We start from the raw sequence: 18,497 nt of genomic DNA on the forward strand, positions 1-18,497 counted from the left end.
GGAGGAAGCGGCTCCGAGCGAGACCGCATTGGCGGCTCGCGCTCGGGGCCAGGCAAACGGCAGGGGCGAAGCTGGGGGTGGCAGGACGGGCACTCCGAGTGCTCGGGGCGGGGTGCGACGGCGGGCGCGGGGGAGAACGCTACGCCGAGTGCGACCGCATTGGCGGCTCGCACTCGGGGATGGGCAGACGGCAGGGGCAGGGGTGGAAGCTGCACCGAGCCAGACCGCGTTGGCGGCTCTCCCACGGACAGGGGCAGCGGGTGGAAGCTGAGGACGGCGGAGCGGGCACTGCAAGTGTCGGGGCGAGATGCGACGGCGGGGACTTGCACGGCGTGCGCACTTGCAAGCGCGGTGCCAGGGGCGCTCTTGCCAGCGCGGTGGGCTGAGACGACAAGCCGGGCAGGATGGTCACTGTCAGGTCACGTGATGGGCTCATTCGCGTTGAATCTCCTAAGTCCGTGTTGGCTACTGTATGTCATAGCAATCCCAAAGTACATAGAGATACACTTCAGTTCATGAGGCTGTCACTGGTAAATGAATGGCACATTAGAGAAATCAACCACCTGAGACTAAACCATTATAATAGTGTTTCCTAGCCATCACTTCAGTGATCTACAGGGTACATAACTATGTTGTTGGCTACAGAGATATCTGGCTTTTCAGATATACATGCAAGATATGTATATAAAATAGGGGTAGATGGGATTAATTGATATCACAGAGGGAGACATGCAAGGATGAGGTGTCAGCAGTCTAGTACCAAACCCCAACTCCAATACTTACACCTAGATATGATTGACACTGCAACAACCTTCTATGTCGATGTTTTCAAGCTCCCTTGTACCTACAAGACAGTACTCTCTAAATGGTCAGTCATCTGGCATGATTTAACAGTTTTATGTGATTTTTTGACCTTTTTGTGAAATTTTAAGAGAATATAGTTGTATCATGAACTATGTATTCCTATGTGTAGAAATTTGCCAGAGGGGGCATTTCCTGATGAGTGCGCAAGGGCATGGAGGTTCTCAAACCCGATCCTGCCGAATATCCCTGGTACCCGTATCTTACGCATTTGTGGGAGGACAAACCGCTTCGCGAGTAGTACGGGGTTGATGCAGTATCCCCATCTATCGGTGTCAACTGCCGCGTATTTGATTGTCGTATGATTATTTGACAATGCGAGATTCGCAAGGCTTTCAAGCCCTTTTGCGAATTGCCAGCGGTGTTCGACCCCTGGGCCGATTATATGAAGTATGAGCCGCCGACATTCTACTTTTGTTGGCCTATGGACCCAAAGATCACGAATGCCTTTGCCATCAAGGAGAACTTAGCCTGGTACTGGAAGGAAGATGGGATGGGATGTAGATGGGAGGATCAGGATCTGGAGGCCACAGATACACAACACGTGCGATGATGTGGAGTCCAGTATCCATTAATAGATGCTCCCTCCATTATAATACCAAGCAGCACCAGCGACAACGGGTATTGCTACAAACTGTACGAAAACAAGATAGCGACAGAGTACACGGCACCAAAGGAAATCCCAAAGACTAAATCCGATCAGACCTTAGTCTCGTTGCCAGCCCGAGCTTCCGCCCACGCCGCCGTGCCGGGCGCGACGGACGACCCCGCGGTGGACACGGCCTCGGACGAGTGACCCGCGTACGTCTGAGGCACGGGCACGGGCATCGTCACAGGCGGCGCGGGTTCGTGATATTCGCGATAGTCTCCGCCTTCCTCGTCCTCGTCGTCCTCCACCTCCTCGATCCGCGCGCCGCCGTGCGGATCCGGTCGAGGTATCCCGTGCGGCCCTCCACCTCCACCGAACATGCCGGATAACATCCCGAAGTCGCTCAAGCCCGCGCTCACACCGCCGCCGGTGGGCCCGCCGATGGAAGGCATCGACATGAAGTCGAACGCGCCGGGAGACGACGCGCTGCCGGGCACGGAGGGTGCGAGGTGGCGCTTGACGCGGACGCGCTTCGTGCCCGCCTTCTCCTGGTTACGCTTCGGGCCAAGTCTCTGCTCCCAGAACACCCTGAGCGTCCGCTGCGCGGGAAGGACGACGAGGAACATGGGCAGGATCTGGCCAAAGCCCCAGTCGCGGTCGGCGTCGTCCGGGTGGTTGAAGTGCCGGAAGAGCTCGGTGTTGACGATCGCGATCGCGGACGCGGTGACGATGAGCGTCAGGTTCAGGATCACGCGCCCGTCCACGTTCGGCCTGTACTCCGGGTTGCTGTTGTCGTTCCGCTTCGGCTTCCGGTCTTTCTTCGACGTCGGTGTGGGGACCTGCGGGGGGTCCGGCGCGAGCGGGTGACGTTGCCGGGGTGCTGTCCCGGAGCCATAGCTCGTCTTGGAGGAGGCGCGTGATCGACCGGGGTGGGGACCGCCGTTGCCTAGGGAAGGGTAGCCGTAGATGGCATTCCCCAAATTGGAGGTGGATGCCGATTGTACGTTCACCATCGGAACCTCCGGCATAGGTGGGTCGAGATTCCTCGCTCGGGAAGTGGGAATCTTCCTGAGTATCCTGGCTTTCATCTCCCCGTTCCTCGCGCTCCGCAACGCGCGCTTGAGCGTGGCCGTGTGGTTGTAGTCGTTCCAAACGAGGATGGTGTAAAACAGGGCGAGCGCACCGTAGAGCGCAAGGCCCGCGATGCGCCCCTTGGTGACCGCATCGAACGGGGCAAAGATGACGACGGAGCGACGGTCGTTGCACTCGTGGTCGTTACCGAAGACGGGCGAGGTGCCGAAGATGGAGAGCACGGTGACGAAGACGACGTAAGATTGCCCGACGGCGAGCAGCTTTACCCACTTGTCCGACTTCTTGTACCGATTATATTGTGGCAAGGCAAAGAAGATGGCGAACCAGGAGCCGGTAAGGAGGTAGCAGACCATGAGACCGCTGAGTGCGCGATCAGCGCGAGGGGATGGACTGAGCACGCGGGCACGTACTCGTATAAGGCTAGCTGATCTTCAAGCGACTGCACCATGGTCGTGACGCACAAGGCGAGGTTCGTGATGATGAGCGTGGACAGTGCATCCGTGATTTCGTCTGCCGACGCGGAACGGGCGGCGAGGAGGGCTGAAGAAAGACCCTATGATAAGTACATGCTCTTTCTGACGGAGCACGCTTCAACGCACATAAAAGGACTGACTGCAAGTAGAATGAGATCCGGACACCGATGCCGCTCACGTCCGTGTTCGGGTTGGGCGGGCTGCACATGGACCGTCGACAGCGTCCTCAACAGAGGCGGGGCTGTCTCTGGGGGTATGCTGGTGTATCCTATGGGCATTTGGCGAAGAAGAAAGGGTACAGCCCATGCTGTCTCGAGGCGGGTCCTCGTTAGCGCTCGTACACGTGCCCGATGGCAGTTGGAGGCGAGCGCGGGAGTCTGTTCGTCGATCATCCGTTCGTGATTATTAGGAGGACGCGAGCAAGCACGTCGTCAACGCTGTGGGCGAGGGAGTATCGGTTGGAAGGACACAGACGAGAGCGCGCTAGAGGAACCAGGACGAGACAAGCAGGAGGCCCAAGGGCAGGCGCAAACGCGGCGCGGTCGTGCCCGCTCCGTGCTTGACCAGCTTCCATCATCATCCGGAACGCAATCCACTCCGGCTTGGGACGCTTGGTGGTGGTAATCTCAGCTGATCTCGTCGACCGCGAGGACCACGATGGTCGTAGCATGCGCACAACCTCTGAGGCCTCGGCATATCGTCGGGCGTGGACGAGACTATTATTACAAACGTCCAGTAACCAGACCGCGAGCTCTGGCCTACACGGACGCCATCTATCTGCATGACCGTACGGTGCACGACGTACTCCTTGGTCGATTCGGTATCGCTCATCTCACGTCGGCGTCGAATTCCCATCGGCACGCCGTATGTTTATCACCCCGGACGCGTCGAAGTCGCGGATAGCTCTCTTCGATTCTTGATCTGCATTGGCGAACGTCTTGGTGGGGACGTACGACACTCACGGATTACTCCGATCGTAGCTGATCCAGAGGGCCGCATTGGACTTTGCAACGCAGCGCGGGGTGATTTTCTCATGACCATGCGTCGTCACTACTTGCTCCGACACCAGATGGACGGTGGCAGTGGGCAGCTCGGACGAGATAACCGCGTGGTACGCAGACGTACCTTTCGCAGAGCAATCCCAACCCTAGACCGAAGCACGTCTATGAATGACTTGTTCATCTCGGCATCGATGGCTGGATCAAGCCCTATGACGGAGTCCGACCATGATACAATAGGAAACGCCGCCTCCACGACTTCAAGCCATCCAATGTGGGTTGCATACGACCAGGCTTATTCTTTGCCTTTTTATGCGCAGCAGAAAAACCCGACCTTTTCCACCGAAGAACAAGAGGTTGCTCTCTATTGCTTCTACCTTCCCACACGAAGCAAAGATGCACCGGTAACCTTGGCCTCCTCGATGGGTCTCCGCATGTCCCATCCCGACCGCTGCTATCTGGATCAGCGTGCAGAACCGCCTCACCTCTACCCCGAACCAGGTTGTTGCACGCGACGCCCTTCCATGCCGATAACCATTCTTACCCTCGCCCGCATGCTCCGAGCCTCGCAGGAACGCGCGGGAGGGAGGGGGCCTATAAGACGCGCGTGCAATCAGGGATGTTTGAAGCAAGGCCTCGTCCAGGACATCCCCTGCACCCTCCGACGATATGGTTGCGACCCGCCTCTTCTTCTTCGCCTCGGTGATCGCGCTCGCGGCGGCCACGCCGTTCGTCGGCAACCTCGTCCTGCATGAGTCCACGGACGTCGTTCCCGAGGGCTTCGTCAAGACCGGCCCCGCGTCGCCCGATACCCAGCTCAACCTTCGCATCGCTCTCGTTCAGAGCGATCCCGAGGGTCTCGAGAAGGCGCTGATGGACGTCAGCACGCCGTCCAGCGAGCTCTACGGCGAACATCTTTCCAAGGTTTGTCATCTTATCAGTGTACACTCGTCAGCCGGTCCTCATCAACAATCGTACCTTGCAGGAAGAGGTCGAGAAGTTTGTCGCTCCCACTCAGGAGAGCGTCGACGCGGTCAACTCGTTCCTCAAGGCCAACGGTCTCACCTCCAAGGTCATCTCACCCGCCGGTGACTGGCTCAGCGTCTCCATGAGCGTCAAGCAGGCCAACGCCCTCTTCGACGCGGACTTCCAGACCTTCACCCACTCCGAGACCGGTCAGTCGGCGATCCGCACGCTCGCCTACTCCATCCCCGCCTCGCTCAAGGGACACCTGGACCTCGTCCACCCCACCATCTCGTAAGCTGCCCCGCCCACGAAGCTCGTACCGATCACTCATATGGCGGTGATCCGTAGCTTCCCGAACCCCTTCGCCGGCAAGGTCCTGGCTAGCGCTCCTCTCGAATCCTTCGCGGGTGCCAAGAACCTCTCCAGCCGTGCCGTCCCAGCGTCTTGCGCGTCTACCGTCACCCCCGCCTGCCTCCAGGCTCTGTACGGCATCCCGACCACCAAGGCTACCCAGAGCACGAACAAGCTCGCCGTCTCTGGCTTCATCGAGCAGTTCGCGAATGCCGCCGACCTGAAGGTGAATTGACCCTGTGTCGTTGAATGGCGGACACCGTGCTGACGTTTCTCCCTTACCAGACGTTCTTGACCGACTTCCGTACCGACATGAGCTCCTCGACGACATTCACCCTTGAGACCCTGGACGGCGGCTCGAACCCCCAGAACGCTAACGAAGCCGGCATTGAGGCTGTAAGTGCCGTTCAACTCGATCTGCATCTCCTTCACTCAATCCGCCACACAGGACCTCGACATCCAGTACACCGTCGGCGTCGCCACTAACGTTCCCACCGTCTTCATCTCCGTCGGCGAGAACTTCCAGGACGGCGCGCTCGAGGGCTTCCTCGACATCATCAACTTTTTGCTGAACATGGCCTCCCCGCCGCAGGTGCTCACGACCAGCTACGGCCAGAACGAGAACACGATCTCGCGCGCCCTCGCCAACCAGCTGTGCAATGCTTACGCCCAGCTCGGTGCTCGTGGAACTTCCATTCTCTTCGCGTCCGGCGATGGAGGCGTGGCCGGATCCCAGACCACTCGGTGAGTGTCCTGTAACATCTAGCCACAAACCTTGTGCTGACTTGATGCAGCTGCACTACCTTCTTGCCGACGTTCCCCTCGGGCTGCCCCTTGTAAGTCATCAGACAACCTCTCTGATGCCAGTGCTCAACATTCCATCCAGCATGACCTCTGTCGGAGCCACGACCGGTATCTCCCCTGAGGCCGCCACCACCTTCTCCTCGGGTACGTCATCATTGCTCGTCGCTCAAGAGAGGATCTCATGCCATCGAAACTAGGCGGCTTCTCCAACTACTTCGGCACCCCGTCGTACCAGTCCACCGCCGTCTCCTCCTACCTCACCCGTCTCGGCAACACCAACAGCGGCCTTTTCAACCGCTCCGGCCGTGCCTTCCCCGACGTTGCCGCCCAGGGCCAAAACGTGGAGATCATCGTCGGCGGCAGCGCTGAGCTCGTCGCGGGCACGAGCTGCTCCAGCCCCATCTTCGCCTCCGTCGTTTCCCTCCTCAACGATCGCCTTATCGCCGCCGGCAAGAGCCCGCTCGGCTTCCTCAACCCTTTCCTGTACTCCACCGGCGCTTCCGCGCTTAACGACATCACCAGCGGACACAATACCGGCTGCAACACCAACGGCTTCGCCACCATGACCGGTTGGGACCCCGTCACCGGCCTCGGTACCCCCAACTTCGCTAAGGTAAGTGGCCTCTATGTCGCGGTTAATGAGAAATTGTGCTGACTGCATGCTTTTCAGCTCCTTACTGCTGTTGGGTTGTAAAAAGTCGCCATCTTTTTATGCTTCGTGGATCGGATACGAGATGGATGATTAGTGATTACTCTGTATCCTGGAAGCGCAAATGTATTTCGTAGCAATTAATGCATGAGACCTTGCATGGAGTAACATACAATAGCATAGCATGAGACAAAGGAATAGCAACGAAAGCGAACTGTAACAAAAAGGGATGTCCCGATACGGTAAAACCTGTCATGAATTCGGCACGTTCGATTTGTACGTCTCAACCATCTCGTTAAGCTGCTGATTACGCTTATCTGCATGCTCCTTCTCCCGCTGAAGGCGCCTGAAGCCAAGTTAGTTGCACATCAACTCGGCATGAACAGAAACCGCACTTGATCGTGTTCTCCAGTTGCAGGTGCATCTCCTTAGCACCTTGCCGTTCGCGCTTCACCTTCTCTTCGGCCGCCTTCAAGCGAGACTCGTATTCCTTCACCCTGGCCTCCCACTTATTGTCGGCGACTAGGGTCTTCTGGTTCATGGAGGCGAGTTTCTCCTCGGCGGCGGCGAGCTGGTTCTGGGCGACGTTCATCCTACGCTCCGCGGTAGTCGCCCGGCTGTGAAGAGACCGCAGCTCGCTCTGATCCACCTGACCAGGTTTCTTAGTCCCTGAAATTTGTGCCTGCAGGTCGGATATGGTGGCCTAACGAAACGCAAGCTCAGCATCGTGATGACCAGCGCGGAACATTCACGTACCTTGAGGCCGTCCATCTCTCCCTCCTTGGCGCTCATCTTACGTCGCCAGGTGGCCTTGGCGTCCGCCAACGTCTTCACGCTCGCCTCGAACTTGTCGATCTGCTTCCACCTTTGGTCGAGTTGCTTCCGCATGTCGGTGAGCTTCTCAGTGAAGCGCGCTTCCGCTTCCTTGCAGCGCTTCTCGAAGGTGATCTGAATCTGGCTGAGGGCCTTGAGCCTGCTGATCAAGTTATCGTGGAAGACGCCAAAGTTGGTAAACGGCTTCGTTTCGGCTTGTCCTTTCTTCTACAACCTCATATTAGCTTCTGAAGGAATAAGGGTGGAATTCAACTAACCGCGGTCTTGTCCACACCCAGTATTTTGTCCAGGTACTGGTAAATGGTCAACAGGAGCGTGTTCCGCTCCGTGAGCTGGTCACGGTACTGGTTCTCCGCCGACAACAGCGTCCGCTGATCCTTCGACAGCCGCTGCTCGAGCTCGCTCACCCGCGACCTGAAGTTGGCGAGGTCGGCCTCCGCCGTCTTTAAGCTCGCCTGTGTCGCGTCCAGCTTCTCCGACATGTTCAATCGGGCCTGCGTCTGCGTCGCGAGCTGCGCGGCGAGGTCGCGGTTCTCGGCGTGCAGCCGGTCGATGACGCCGTCCCGGTCGCGGCCCTTGCCCTCGCGGTCGTCGAGCTCCCTTCGTGCACGCGCGAGCTCGTCCTCGAGGCGCTCAAGGTCGCGCTTCAGCCGATCAACCTCTAGCTGGAGCGAAAAGCGTGCAGTGGTATGCGTCTCTCCGGCCTTGCGCGACTCGGCCTCCAGGGCTTGCAGCGAGGACTGCACGGCACCGAGGTCGGCCTCCCGTTGCGAAAGCAGGGATTGCGTGCGCGCGAGGTCGTTGAGCGCGGATTGCAGCGCCGAGTCCTTCGCCTCGAGCTGCCGCCGCTCTCGCCGTATCGCGGCCTCGTGCTCTCTTGCCGCCGAATCCATGTCCGCTTCAACGTGCTCCCTGCGCTGACGCTCACCGTTGAGGTCCTGAACGAGATCTTCCACGCGCTGGGTGAGCTCGTCTTGCCGCCGTCGGTGGGCTTCCATCTCCTGCTGGCACTTGTCATAGAGATCCTGCATCTCCTCCAACTGCGACTTGAGTCGTTGGCATTTCTGTAGTGCAACTGCTGGTTGAGGATGCCGTGCTTCTGAATGCACCTGCGCTCACCTCCTTGAGAGCGGCCTGAATGCCCTCGAGCCTCTCTCGCTCCACTGCTTCGTCCTCGCGTATCCGCGCACTCTCCTCCTTCAGCCTATCGTTCTCGTCCTCCAACACGTACACTTGCTCGCCCAGTCTCTGGATCTCGGCGTTGGCGCCCGTGATCTCCGCATCCTTCTCCTCCGACTCCTGCTCAACATGGGCGAGCGCCGTTTCAAACTTGTTGATGACCTCCTCGGTGTTGGCCTCGAGCTCGGATATTTGAGCTCGGAGTTGCTCCGACTCGTGATCGCGTTCCGCGAGTACCTGTACCGACATAAGCGGAGGAGAAGGAGGATGATACATTCGCTCACATCCTTGAGCTCCTCGCACTGGTTCTTCGCTTCCTCCACCTCTCCTCTCCACTCCTCGTCGATCACGCCCACGATCCGCTCGTGCTCCGCCACGAGCTCCTCGATCTCACGGTTCTTCGCCTCCAACTCGTCCTCCTTCTGCTGCAGCTCGATCGACACTGCCGCGAGCTTATCCCGAACCGTGTTCAGATCGTCCTCGACCGCCTCCCTCGCGTCGCGCTCCTCCATCATCTGCGCGCGGCTCTCGCTCCTCTCCATGCTCTCCGCCTCATGCCTGCGCCGCGTATCCTCCAACTCGAGCTGGATCCTCTCGATCTCATCCAAGAGGTCCTCCCGCTCCTCCTCCTTCTGGGCGATGACGCGCTCCTGCTCCTGCACCGCCGCCTGCAGATCCTCGTTCGCCGCCTCGAGCTCGCGCACCCTCCTCTTCAACTTCTCCCTGCGCGCCTCGCCGCCCTCGGCCAGCAACGACGCGTCCCCGTTGCGCTCGAGCACGGCCTGCAACCGCTCCTTCTCGTCCATATGCTCCTGCAGCACCTCCCGCGTCTCCTCCAGCTCCGCCTGCAGCTGCGCGTTCTCCTCCCTCAGCTCCCTCAGCTGCACGCCGTCGTCGGGGAGCCCGCTGCTGCCGCCTCGTCTTCGTCTCAGTTCGCGCAGCTCCCGGTCGCGGTCCTCGAGCAGCCGGCCGTTGGAGGCGAGCTCTTTCTCGAGCTCGGTGACGACCTTGCGCATCTTCTTCAGGTCGCGGCCGCGCTCGTGGACCTCGATCTTGAGTTGGATGTTCTGTTTCAGCGCGGACTCGACCTGGTCCGGGGCCAGCTGCGCCAGGCGCTCCTCGAGGAAGTGCACGCGGAGCTTGATGTTGAAGTTTTCCTTCTTGAGGTTGTCGATTTGCTAGGTCGCGCGGGGTGAGTCGAGTGGGTTGGGTTGTGGGGGTGTGGAACGCACCTTCTCCTGGTCGCGAAGCGTGGGTGCCTTGGGACCGGCAACGCTCGATCGCGAGCGCTTGCCCCGACCTGGCATAGGCGTTCCCGGCTCGTCCTCCCACCGTTTCTCCTTGTCGGGCGTATTCAATACGCCGCCCTCTCCATCATCCGCATCCAAGTCTCGATGAGACGACGAAGCCATACTGCCCAGGCGCTTGAAAACGGGTCCATTGCGAGAGAGGGTGGGTGGAGAAGGGGTGGCGACGGGGGCGGAAGAGGGGGCGGTCGAGCCGGAGGGGATGCGGGCGTTGCGGCCAGGAGTGGATATGCCGGAGACGAGGGAGCCGAGCGAAAAGTCGGGGAGTGTCGCCGAAGATTGGCCTGAGGTGTCGGCCTGCTGGTTGAGAGCGGCCGACATGGCTGTTTCGCCGATGTTACGGGCAACAGTCCCTGGGCTGTTGTATTAAGATATGTGCAGGGTCGCTTAGCCCAGAGATCAATGGTGCCGCCAGACAAATCGGCCTTCGTGGATCCAACACTAGCTCCCTCGTTGGTGCGCGAGGAAACAGACGAGAGCGGAGGGCAGGCAAGGTTGGCAGGCGGTATAGGAGATCGGCTCTCGCAGCACAATCGCACCGCGACGAGCTTCAAGAGCCCGCGCCTGGGGCACGTGGTCGCTCAACATGTTGACGGGCGCTTATCTGGCGCCTGATAAAACCTTCCCGGCGGAGAGAGGAAAACGCCGGCCCGAGATACTGATTAGATGAATATGAAAAACCTAGCACGACTAATACACTAAACTACAAAATACATCAGAGCAACATCAATATCACAAAGGCGAGAATCAGCGAATGACGTAGTCGATCGCCACTCGCTCGCGCGGAACGTCGGGGCGGAGGACAATGCTCATCGGGCTGAAGCATGGGCACGTCAGGGGCTCGCCCGTCGCGCCGCGGATGCGAGACTGCGCGAGGTGCTGTTGCGGAGGCGGCAGCGAGGTGATTTCCAACGTGGGCGTAAAATCCGCTAAATGACGACAACGTCAGTCGACGTCCTCCGAGTCAATGGGAACAGCTCGTCGAACTCACTCTTGTAGCCATGGGCCATCACCGTCTCCCAATCACTGGTGGCGCAAAGCGGTCGGTCAAAACGTTCCTGGGAAAACGATAAGTGACTGGCTTACATTTGCGCGAAATACGGGTGTCGTTTGATCGCGGCAATGTCCAAGCGCTCTGCAGGATCCATCTTCAGCATCTATCACAGCGACGTGAGTCAAGCTTCGAGCAATGATATGAACAAGGAAAGCCCACCCCTAACAGGAGATCCCGCAGAAGGCGGTCTGGCAACATGGCCAGTGCGCCGCGAATAGTGTCGATAGAGGGCGGCGCCGCCCACGCTTCGTCAGCAGCCAACGGTCGCTCGCCATTCCTGGCCCTCACATCAGCGAAAAAGCCCTACCGTCATACCAGCGTCAGCATCAGACTCAAAACAAATGTACGGGAGCATTTATACGCACTTGATCGAAACCACAAGCGAGCTCGATGAACACCATACCCAACGACCACACGTCTGCGGGCGCGCCGTGACCCCTCTGTTCGCCGTCCGGTTTACCGGAATCCATCTCCGGCGCCAAATATCCCGCCGTGCCCGCCCAAAGCGGCGCCTTCCACAGCTCACGGACCGAGTGCCCGAACACGTGCGCAACGCCAAAGTCGGTCAGGACGACGTTGCCCGTCGCGGTCAGGACGAAGTTATCCGGTTTGATATCCCGGTGGATGACGTTGAGCGCGTGCAGATCCTCGACGGCCTGCACCATCTCAGCCATGTAGATGGCCCGGTCCACGTCGTCGATCGGTGCACACCGTTTAGCGAGGTCCATCCGCGCGCTCAAGCTGCATCCGTGTAGGTGCTGGAAAGATCTCGTCAGTATACGAACCGAACACCTGCGATAGGCAGATCGCTGCTTACCATCACGATATACACCGACGTCGCGTCTTCGAACGAACAGATCATCTTCTGCAACAGCGGGCTGTTCGACATTGTCGCCATCGTCAACACCGTGATTTCTCTATGCACGTCCCGCAACGACCCATCGCGCCTCATCGCCGCCGCCTTCGGCAACTGCTTGATCGCCACGTCCGGGCCTCCGCCAGGGAGCGACTCGGCGCAATACACCGACCCAAACCCGCCCCTTCCGATACCACCGAGGATGCGCCATTGCTGCTGACTCGAGGGATCGCAGAGGATATCGCCGGTGTGGAGCTCCCGCGGTGGGTACCTGGCGATCAGCGTGCCTTTGCGCTTGTGCGCCGGGGCAGGGAGACCCGGCGGTGCCGCAGGGTACGCTACCGAAGGATGGTCCACCAAGCGCAGCTTCCTGGCGAGCACCGGGGAAGGATCCGCTACAGCGCGCCGTGCGACGACGTCCTGTTGCGCGAGCGCCACATACGGACTAGCCTCGGCTGCCCGAGCACGAGCCTCGCGGCGAGCTCGGGATTTGATCGCATGCGGCTCGAGCCACGTCGCGCCCTGTTCTCGTTGCTTGTCCGATTCAACCTCCTCATGCGCCACTGCGGCTTGCACGGCCTGCGCCTGAGCGGCACGGCGAGCTCGAGATTTGATTGCGTGCAGCTCGAGGACGGTTTCCCCCTGTGCTCGTTGCGAGTTAGGATCAGCCACCGCACCCGTTGGTTGGGGGACCGGCACGGCCTGTGCCGGAGCGGCATGGCGAGCTCGGGATTTGATTGCGTGCGGTTCGAGCACGGTGTCCCCCTGTGCTCGTCGCGAGCCTGGACCAGCCACCGCACCCGCCGCCGGGAGGACCGGCACGGCCTGCGCCTGAGCCACGCGGCGAGCCCGAGACCTGATCGCATGCGGCTCGAGGAGGGTGGGTGCGGCTTGCCTAGGGACGAGATTCATTGCATCCGCCGCCGCCGGTGTCGCTTGTGGGACTGGCGCGTTCGCCACGTTTCCGAAGGGCACCCTCTTGCGAGGCGCGTGCGCCAAATGCCGGACCATCTTGAACGCGCTCGCATGAGCCTGCTTTGCGTCACCTGCGACCTCTGTCGGCCCATGTACGACGTTTTCATCGACCTCCTTAACTGCAGCCGCCGGGCGAGCCCCGCGGAGAACGATTTTGTTCGCGTTGGCATCTGGGAGAGGCTGGGCGGGAGCCTGTGCCCTGTCGGCAAGGGGATGCTGTTTGAGTAGCTGCTGCAGCGCCAATCCCGGAGGCAGACGCGGGTCGAGCGGAGGCGAAAGAGGGAGGGCGGCGACGGCAGCCACCGCCTCACGTACCTGCTGCGGTGGAGAGGGCGGGCGTGCAGGAGGAGCGGCGGGGGGCAGGAGAGCCGGGGTAGGTGCGGGTAAGTCGCAAAGGGTTCGGTGCGGGGCGGACTCTGGGGTGCGCAGCTCATTCTCGTCGTCGACCGAGAAGCGGGATGTGGGTGGGGGTAGAGGAGCCGCGCGGACTACAGAACCCACGATGAGTGCAGGCGAATCGCATAAGGGTTGGTGCAAGGACTTGGAAGAATGCAGCTCAATCTCGTCCTCGTTTATCGGAAAGCGGGATGACGGTGGACCGCGTGGTCGCGGCTGAGGAGTCGGGGAGGGCGGTAGCGGGGCCTCAACGGGAGCGGGCGAATCGCCCAAAGGCTGACGCAAAGACTCCGGGGTGCACAGCTCGGTCTCGTCCTCGTCGGTTGAGAAACGGGAGGTTGAATCCGCCTCTATGACTAACAACGAAGCCGCGACGGGTGCGGGCGAATCGCCCAAAGGCTGGCGTAAAGACTCTGGAGTACGCAACTCGAGTTCAACTTCGTCGTTGGGAGAAGGGGGCGGCAACTTGGCCTCTAGGTCGGAGAAACTGCTCGTACGCATGTCATCGACGGGGCTCAGCCGCTGCGTCTTCACGATCTGCCGTGTCATAGAATGCGCGGCGGAGAGATTCGCGGCGTCGGTCATGCCGAACTGGGTGAAAAGGTCAAGCTTGAGGGCGGAGGGGCTCGCGATCTTCTTGTCGAGCTCGTGGACATAGTGAGCGAGCTGCGCAAAGTGGACGGCGAAGGAATCGACGGTGAGCATGATGAACAGTTTGATGGCCATGCCGACGAAGAGGCAGACGTAGTGCATGGCCCACAGGCTGTAGAGTGTGAGGACGGGTATGAAGGGTATCAACTTGTGTGAGGAGTCATGAAGGATATCATAAAGTTTCACGATGTTGGCTTTGAGATCCAGGACGAGAACGCGAACGGTTTCGAGGAGGGAGGTTATTGTTTTCCGAGTGGCGCGTATGTAGGCATTGCATTTGACGCGCCACTTGAATGCCAGAAGGTCAACCAAGGAGGTCTGGATGGCTTTTGAGACGTAATCGTAGGGGGGTGGAGAGCGGCGATGCGGATTCCGAGGCGGGCGCTCCGGGGGCGACGATGCGACACGCTTTCCAGGAGCATGTTCTTTGTTGTCTTGGTCGGAAGAGTTGCCGATGTCGACATATGACTTCTGGCGGACGCGTCGACATTCATAGACACGCGAATCAATGACGCGTAGACTTACGGTGGCGTCCTCGAGGACAGAGTCCTGCTGTTTGCCGGGGGTGTAAGGCGGGGTCACTAGCACGCCGTTCTGCTTGCGATTAGATTGGATGGAGTCCATGGGGTACTATCGAGCGCGGGAGAGATCCGGATGGGTTGGTTGGTGCGGTTGGTGAAAGAGAGACGAGTGCTGCATCCTTGGTCTGTAAACGTTCTTTATACTCGATCGTCTTTGTCGCTCGCTGTGGCCTTGCACGCAAGATGCTTAGCCGACGGGGCGGGGCCTTGCCACTGGAATCTCAGATCCGATATCTGTGGCCCCGTCGGTTCGGAGTTCGAAAGAGAGCAAAGTCGTCCATTGTCCGTACGGGGTGGCGTTGCTCGGTCGACTGCGATGCATGGTAGAGGACGACCGCCACAGGAGGAAGCGGGAGGAGGGTGATAGTACACGGTCGGATCGCTGCAGGAGAGTCGCACGGGGACGTCTAACGAGATGCTAGGCGAGGATTGTCGCTCTTGTGGATGGCTGCGAGGTAAGGACAATGAGGATTGTCTGAGTTCGAAATCGGCTCACCTCGGGATATCAGCAGCAGAGCACTGGATGACGAGAGCTGAATTTCCGCGCAACGCAAAGCCAAGTCTGGAGAGGATCTTACTGGCGTTGTGAGTTCGCAGGTTCAAGTCGACAGCGCAGGTGGTAGCAGGCTGGTTGCTCAAGTCCGCGTTGTCGACGGCATCGTCAAGCACCGTCGGGTCGACATCGCGGGCCGTGCGACTATCTACGCCATGTGTGTATACCTGTTTGTCCCTACACTTTTCTGACGAGGATATAATCGATGTACGGGTATTTATATTGTGAACATCGAGTAGGAGAGCAAGAGTCCAGGTACAATGACATTGTCCGTGATCACAGCAGGATAACTTGCAGCGCGAAACGAGGATACAGATAGCACGAGCATTTGACAGTTTACGGTCGTAGTGTCCCTCCACCGCGACGGTTCTCGAACGCATCGTAATTCATGGGGCTGAAGAAGGGACATCTTACGGTGTCTCCGAGAACGGGGTAGCCTGCCGCATCGCGTTTGTCCCCGTCAATCTTCGGGGGCGGAGGGTCCCTCGGTATCGACATCGTGGAATGTATCTCGGGTATGTACGACACTGTCAAACAAGACCTCGTTTGATCGTTGCCAATAGTGCTCGGTAATGGAAGACTTACGAATATAAGACTTGTCTTTGATCCGTTCCCACTCGCTGATCATGCTGTCAGAGAACGTATAGGTTCGATAGAGAGTCAAACGGGATCGCTCACATCTTGACATTGGCAAAATACGGGTGCTCCATGACTTCCCGCAGAGTGGGACGGCGCGCGGGATCTTTCTGCAGCATCTGGACAAGAACGTGAATAAACGAAACAGCGCTCAGCGCCAGAACGGGGAATGCCTCACCCAGAGCACGAGACCCCGCAGTTCGAAGTCCCGCATCCCATACAGCATCCCCCGGATAACCTCAATCGACGGAGAGTTTGTGTGATGCACTAACACATCGTCCCGCTCTGGTTCATGCCATTGCAGATGAGGATGCTCCATATCCTCCATACGCAGCATCACGAACAGGTTCTATCGTGGTACAGCGTCAGAAAGGAAACACGGACTTCGTGATGAGTAGACTGACCGAGTTGAATCCGAGAGCAATTTCCGCGAACACCATGCCCAACGACCAGATATCAGCCCGTTCGTCGAAGCTGCGGTACTTAGTGTAAGCAGAATCGGTCGGGGACGGGTCGAACAGCTCTGGGGCCATGTAGCCCTTCGTTCCTCCTCGTGTAGCGCACTTCCACATTGGGCGGTACGAGTGCCCGAAGTTGTGGGAGATGCCAAAATCGGTTAGCACGATGTGTCCCCTTTCGTCCAGGAGGAAGTTATCCGGCTTGATGTCGCAGTGCACGATATTCAGCGCATGTAGGTCTGCGAGCGCTTGCACCTATCATAAGAGCGTTAGCGGCGGCCGACTCGACGAATGGTACGACGCTGGCCAAGGCGTACCATCTCGGCCATGTAGATGATTTGATCGGTCGCAGTAATCGGGTTCACTGCACGCTCTTCCATCCGTTTCGTCCAGTTGCTATGTTGCAACGGCTGTGATTGATGCCTCTGTTTCAGCACGGGTACTCATACCACGGTCAGAGATGCGAAACGGAACCCCTACCATTACGATGTACAGAGACCTCGCGTCCTCAAAGGAGCACAACATCTTCTGCAGAAACATGCTGCTCGATTCGCGTGTCGTCTTCATCATGATGGATATCTCGGTGTGCAGGAAGCCCAACGATCCGGAATGATCCAGATATTCAGCCTTAGACACCTGCTTTATCGCCGTATCGATCTTCTTGAAGTTCGGGAGTGGTGCTGCGCAATACACACGGCCGAAGGCACCTTTGCCGAGCACTCCCAAAATCGCCCATCGCTGCCCAGATACTGGGTTGGTGAGCACGTCGCCGGTGTAGAGTTGACTCGCCGCGAGCGGGTGGGGGGCAGGCTGGCCAAGGGCTTGCGCTTCAGCTGCAACCGCCACAGGCAAGGGGTCGTTGTGCGTGGCGGCGCCATGTTCCTCCTCGGGTCGATCATTTCTAGGACCGGATCCCGCAGCTCCCGCCGTCTGGTCTACCTGAGGCACGAGTCCGGGTGGAACATTCGGAGCTTGCAGAGCGGGCTGAAGCACGTCTCCAATGTCTTGCTTCTCGACTTCCTCGACGTGCACGAGGGCCTTCGCTTCTTCATCAGCGCGCAGCATCTGCTTCTGCTTCCGTGCAGCAGCCACTGCTCGCGCCCGTACGGGCAGAGGCGTGGGTCGCTTCGCGGTCGGCACAGGCTGAGCTGCGGCATCTAGTCCGTCCAGCTGCAGAGCCATAACTTCGTCCAGAAATCGTGTTACAACCCCTCCTTGTGCCTCCGGATGCAAAGTAGGATCGAGCATAGGAGACGGTGGAGCCGCCATAGCCTCCACCTCGCCAACCCCCTTCGGCGGGGAGGGTAGGCTCTCGTCGCCATTGGCGGCGGTGTCGGGAAGGGGGTCCTGATTCGGTGCAGGTGAATTACAGAAAGGCTGACGCAACGATTCCGGAGTGCGCAACTCCTGCTCGCTGTACGCGGACACAGCATCTTCCACGTCCGAAAAGCTGTTCGCGCGCACGTTGGTAACGGGGCTCAGTTGCCGCTTGCTCTTCGACTTCTTCTTCGTCTTGCGGGGGTCGCGCTGCGACGGCTCTGCACTCAAAGCACTATATCGGGTGAAAAGTTCGAGGTCGAGCCCCATTGCGGAAGAGCGGCCCATGACGCCAGGATCGAGACCCTGAACATGGTGCGCAAGTTGGGCGAGCGCGACGGATGACGAGTCGAGGGCGACGACGACGAGGAGTTTGAGGGCCATACTGACAAATAAGAAGACGTAGTGCAGGATCCAGAGGCCGTAGAGAGTGAAAACAGATACGCAGGGTGTCAGGGTATGAGAGACGTCGCGGAGGGTATCGAGGAGTTTGGCGACGTCAATGGCTGGGATTAGAGCGTGAACCGTGGAGAGATAGGAGGGAGATGAATTCAGATTAAGGCGTATATCCACGTCCTGAATGGGGTTTGTGTTTGCATTATGTTCGATGCGTGGCGGGTCGTGGATGGGGAGGTCGTCCAGATAGGTCTGGGTGGCTTGGGAGACATTACGGAGCGGGGATGGAGGGTGAACTATACCGGTATGTCGGATTAAGCTTCCCGCAGGCCGAGCAGGGCTACGGGGCGGACGTTCAGGCGCGTCGGAGGCGGGTGATAACAAGCCCTCTCCAAGTTCCTTCTCGTCATCCTCTTCATCATGTACTTGCTCTTCGTCCGAAGAAGAGTCGAGATCGAAGGGCAAGTTCTAGCAGATGCATCGATGTTCGTTTGGTTCCAAGCATGCAAGTACAAGTTCGA

General features: G+C 59.0%; 6 protein-coding genes across 6 annotated transcripts; 1 reads left to right on the forward strand and 5 right to left on the reverse strand.

The window, feature by feature from the left end:
- Positions 1-1,560: 1,560 nt before the first annotated feature.
- On the reverse strand, positions 1,561-3,223 carry PUNSTDRAFT_135616 (uncharacterized protein; the record flags this gene model as incomplete). The annotated part of the gene is made up of 3 exons (XM_007385142.1): positions 1,561-2,902; positions 2,953-3,082; positions 3,142-3,223. The coding sequence occupies 3 exons, from the start codon at positions 3,221-3,223 to the stop codon at positions 1,561-1,563; spliced, it is 1,554 nt and encodes a 517-aa protein (XP_007385204.1).
- Positions 3,224-4,505: 1,282 nt separating this feature from the next.
- On the forward strand, positions 4,506-6,828 carry PUNSTDRAFT_144529 (subtilisin-like protein; the record flags this gene model as incomplete). The annotated part of the gene is made up of 9 exons (XM_007385143.1): positions 4,506-4,937; positions 4,999-5,270; positions 5,328-5,556; positions 5,616-5,726; positions 5,779-6,074; positions 6,125-6,166; positions 6,217-6,278; positions 6,332-6,747; positions 6,805-6,828. The coding sequence occupies exons 1-9, from the start codon at positions 4,683-4,685 to the stop codon at positions 6,826-6,828; spliced, it is 1,707 nt and encodes a 568-aa protein (XP_007385205.1). The 5' UTR covers positions 4,506-4,682.
- Positions 6,829-7,035: 207 nt separating this feature from the next.
- PUNSTDRAFT_69503 (uncharacterized protein) lies at positions 7,036-8,099 on the reverse strand (the record flags this gene model as incomplete). The annotated part of the gene is made up of 4 exons (XM_007385144.1): positions 7,036-7,129; positions 7,179-7,486; positions 7,540-7,824; positions 7,875-8,099. The coding sequence occupies 4 exons, from the start codon at positions 8,097-8,099 to the stop codon at positions 7,036-7,038; spliced, it is 912 nt and encodes a 303-aa protein (XP_007385206.1).
- A 1,677-nt stretch (positions 8,100-9,776) lies between these two features.
- Positions 9,777-10,103, reverse strand: PUNSTDRAFT_69513 (uncharacterized protein; the record flags this gene model as incomplete). Its single annotated transcript, XM_007385145.1, has 2 exons — positions 9,777-9,974; positions 10,029-10,103. Coding segments are annotated over 2 exons (273 nt in total), but the record flags the coding sequence as incomplete, so codon positions are not given.
- Positions 10,104-10,789: 686 nt separating this feature from the next.
- On the reverse strand, positions 10,790-12,310 carry PUNSTDRAFT_53367 (kinase-like protein). The gene is made up of 6 exons (XM_007385146.1): positions 11,975-12,310; positions 11,523-11,915; positions 11,317-11,460; positions 11,190-11,260; positions 11,095-11,129; positions 10,790-11,032 (listed from the first exon to the last, which is right to left on the reverse strand). Exons 1-6 carry the CDS (start codon positions 12,044-12,046, stop codon positions 10,851-10,853), a joined length of 897 nt encoding a protein of 298 aa, XP_007385208.1. The 5' UTR covers positions 12,047-12,310; the 3' UTR covers positions 10,790-10,850.
- Positions 12,311-15,393: 3,083 nt separating this feature from the next.
- PUNSTDRAFT_121210 (uncharacterized protein) lies at positions 15,394-16,057 on the reverse strand. Its single transcript, XM_007385147.1, has 4 exons — positions 15,984-16,057; positions 15,848-15,924; positions 15,755-15,789; positions 15,394-15,696 (listed from the first exon to the last, which is right to left on the reverse strand). Exons 1-4 carry the CDS (start codon positions 16,029-16,031, stop codon positions 15,506-15,508), a joined length of 351 nt encoding a protein of 116 aa, XP_007385209.1. The 5' UTR covers positions 16,032-16,057; the 3' UTR covers positions 15,394-15,505.
- Between the last annotated feature and the right edge of the window lie 2,440 nt (positions 16,058-18,497).

Source organism: Punctularia strigosozonata, assembly GCF_000264995.1.
Source record: "Punctularia strigosozonata HHB-11173 SS5 unplaced genomic scaffold PUNSTscaffold_8, whole genome shotgun sequence".
Taxonomy (NCBI): Eukaryota; Fungi; Basidiomycota; class Agaricomycetes; order Corticiales; family Punctulariaceae; genus Punctularia; species Punctularia strigosozonata.

What these genes read in the sequence shown, in the direction of transcription:
- PUNSTDRAFT_53367 (XM_007385146.1), bottom strand. Translation starts at nt 12,046, where the DNA reads ATGTCGAACAGCCCGCTGTTGCAGAAGATGATCTGTTCGTTCGAAGAC. An exon ending in TCGCTTGTGGTTTCGATCAA is followed by an intron (nt 11,461 to 11,522) that starts GTGCGTATAAAT and finishes GTATGACGGTAG; the next exon opens with GGCTTTTTCGCTGATGTGAG. An exon ending in CACCCGTATTTCGCGCAAAT is followed by an intron (nt 11,130 to 11,189) that starts GTAAGCCAGTCA and finishes TTGCGCCACCAG; the next exon opens with TGATTGGGAGACGGTGATGG.
- PUNSTDRAFT_121210 (XM_007385147.1), bottom strand. Translation starts at nt 16,031, where the DNA reads ATGCTGTATGGGATGCGGGACTTCGAACTGCGGGGTCTCGTGCTCTGG. An exon ending in TGCGGGGTCTCGTGCTCTGG is followed by an intron (nt 15,925 to 15,983) that starts GTGAGGCATTCC and finishes GTTCTTGTCCAG; the next exon opens with ATGCTGCAGAAAGATCCCGC. An exon ending in TATTTTGCCAATGTCAAGAT is followed by an intron (nt 15,790 to 15,847) that starts GTGAGCGATCCC and finishes CAGCATGATCAG; the next exon opens with CGAGTGGGAACGGATCAAAG.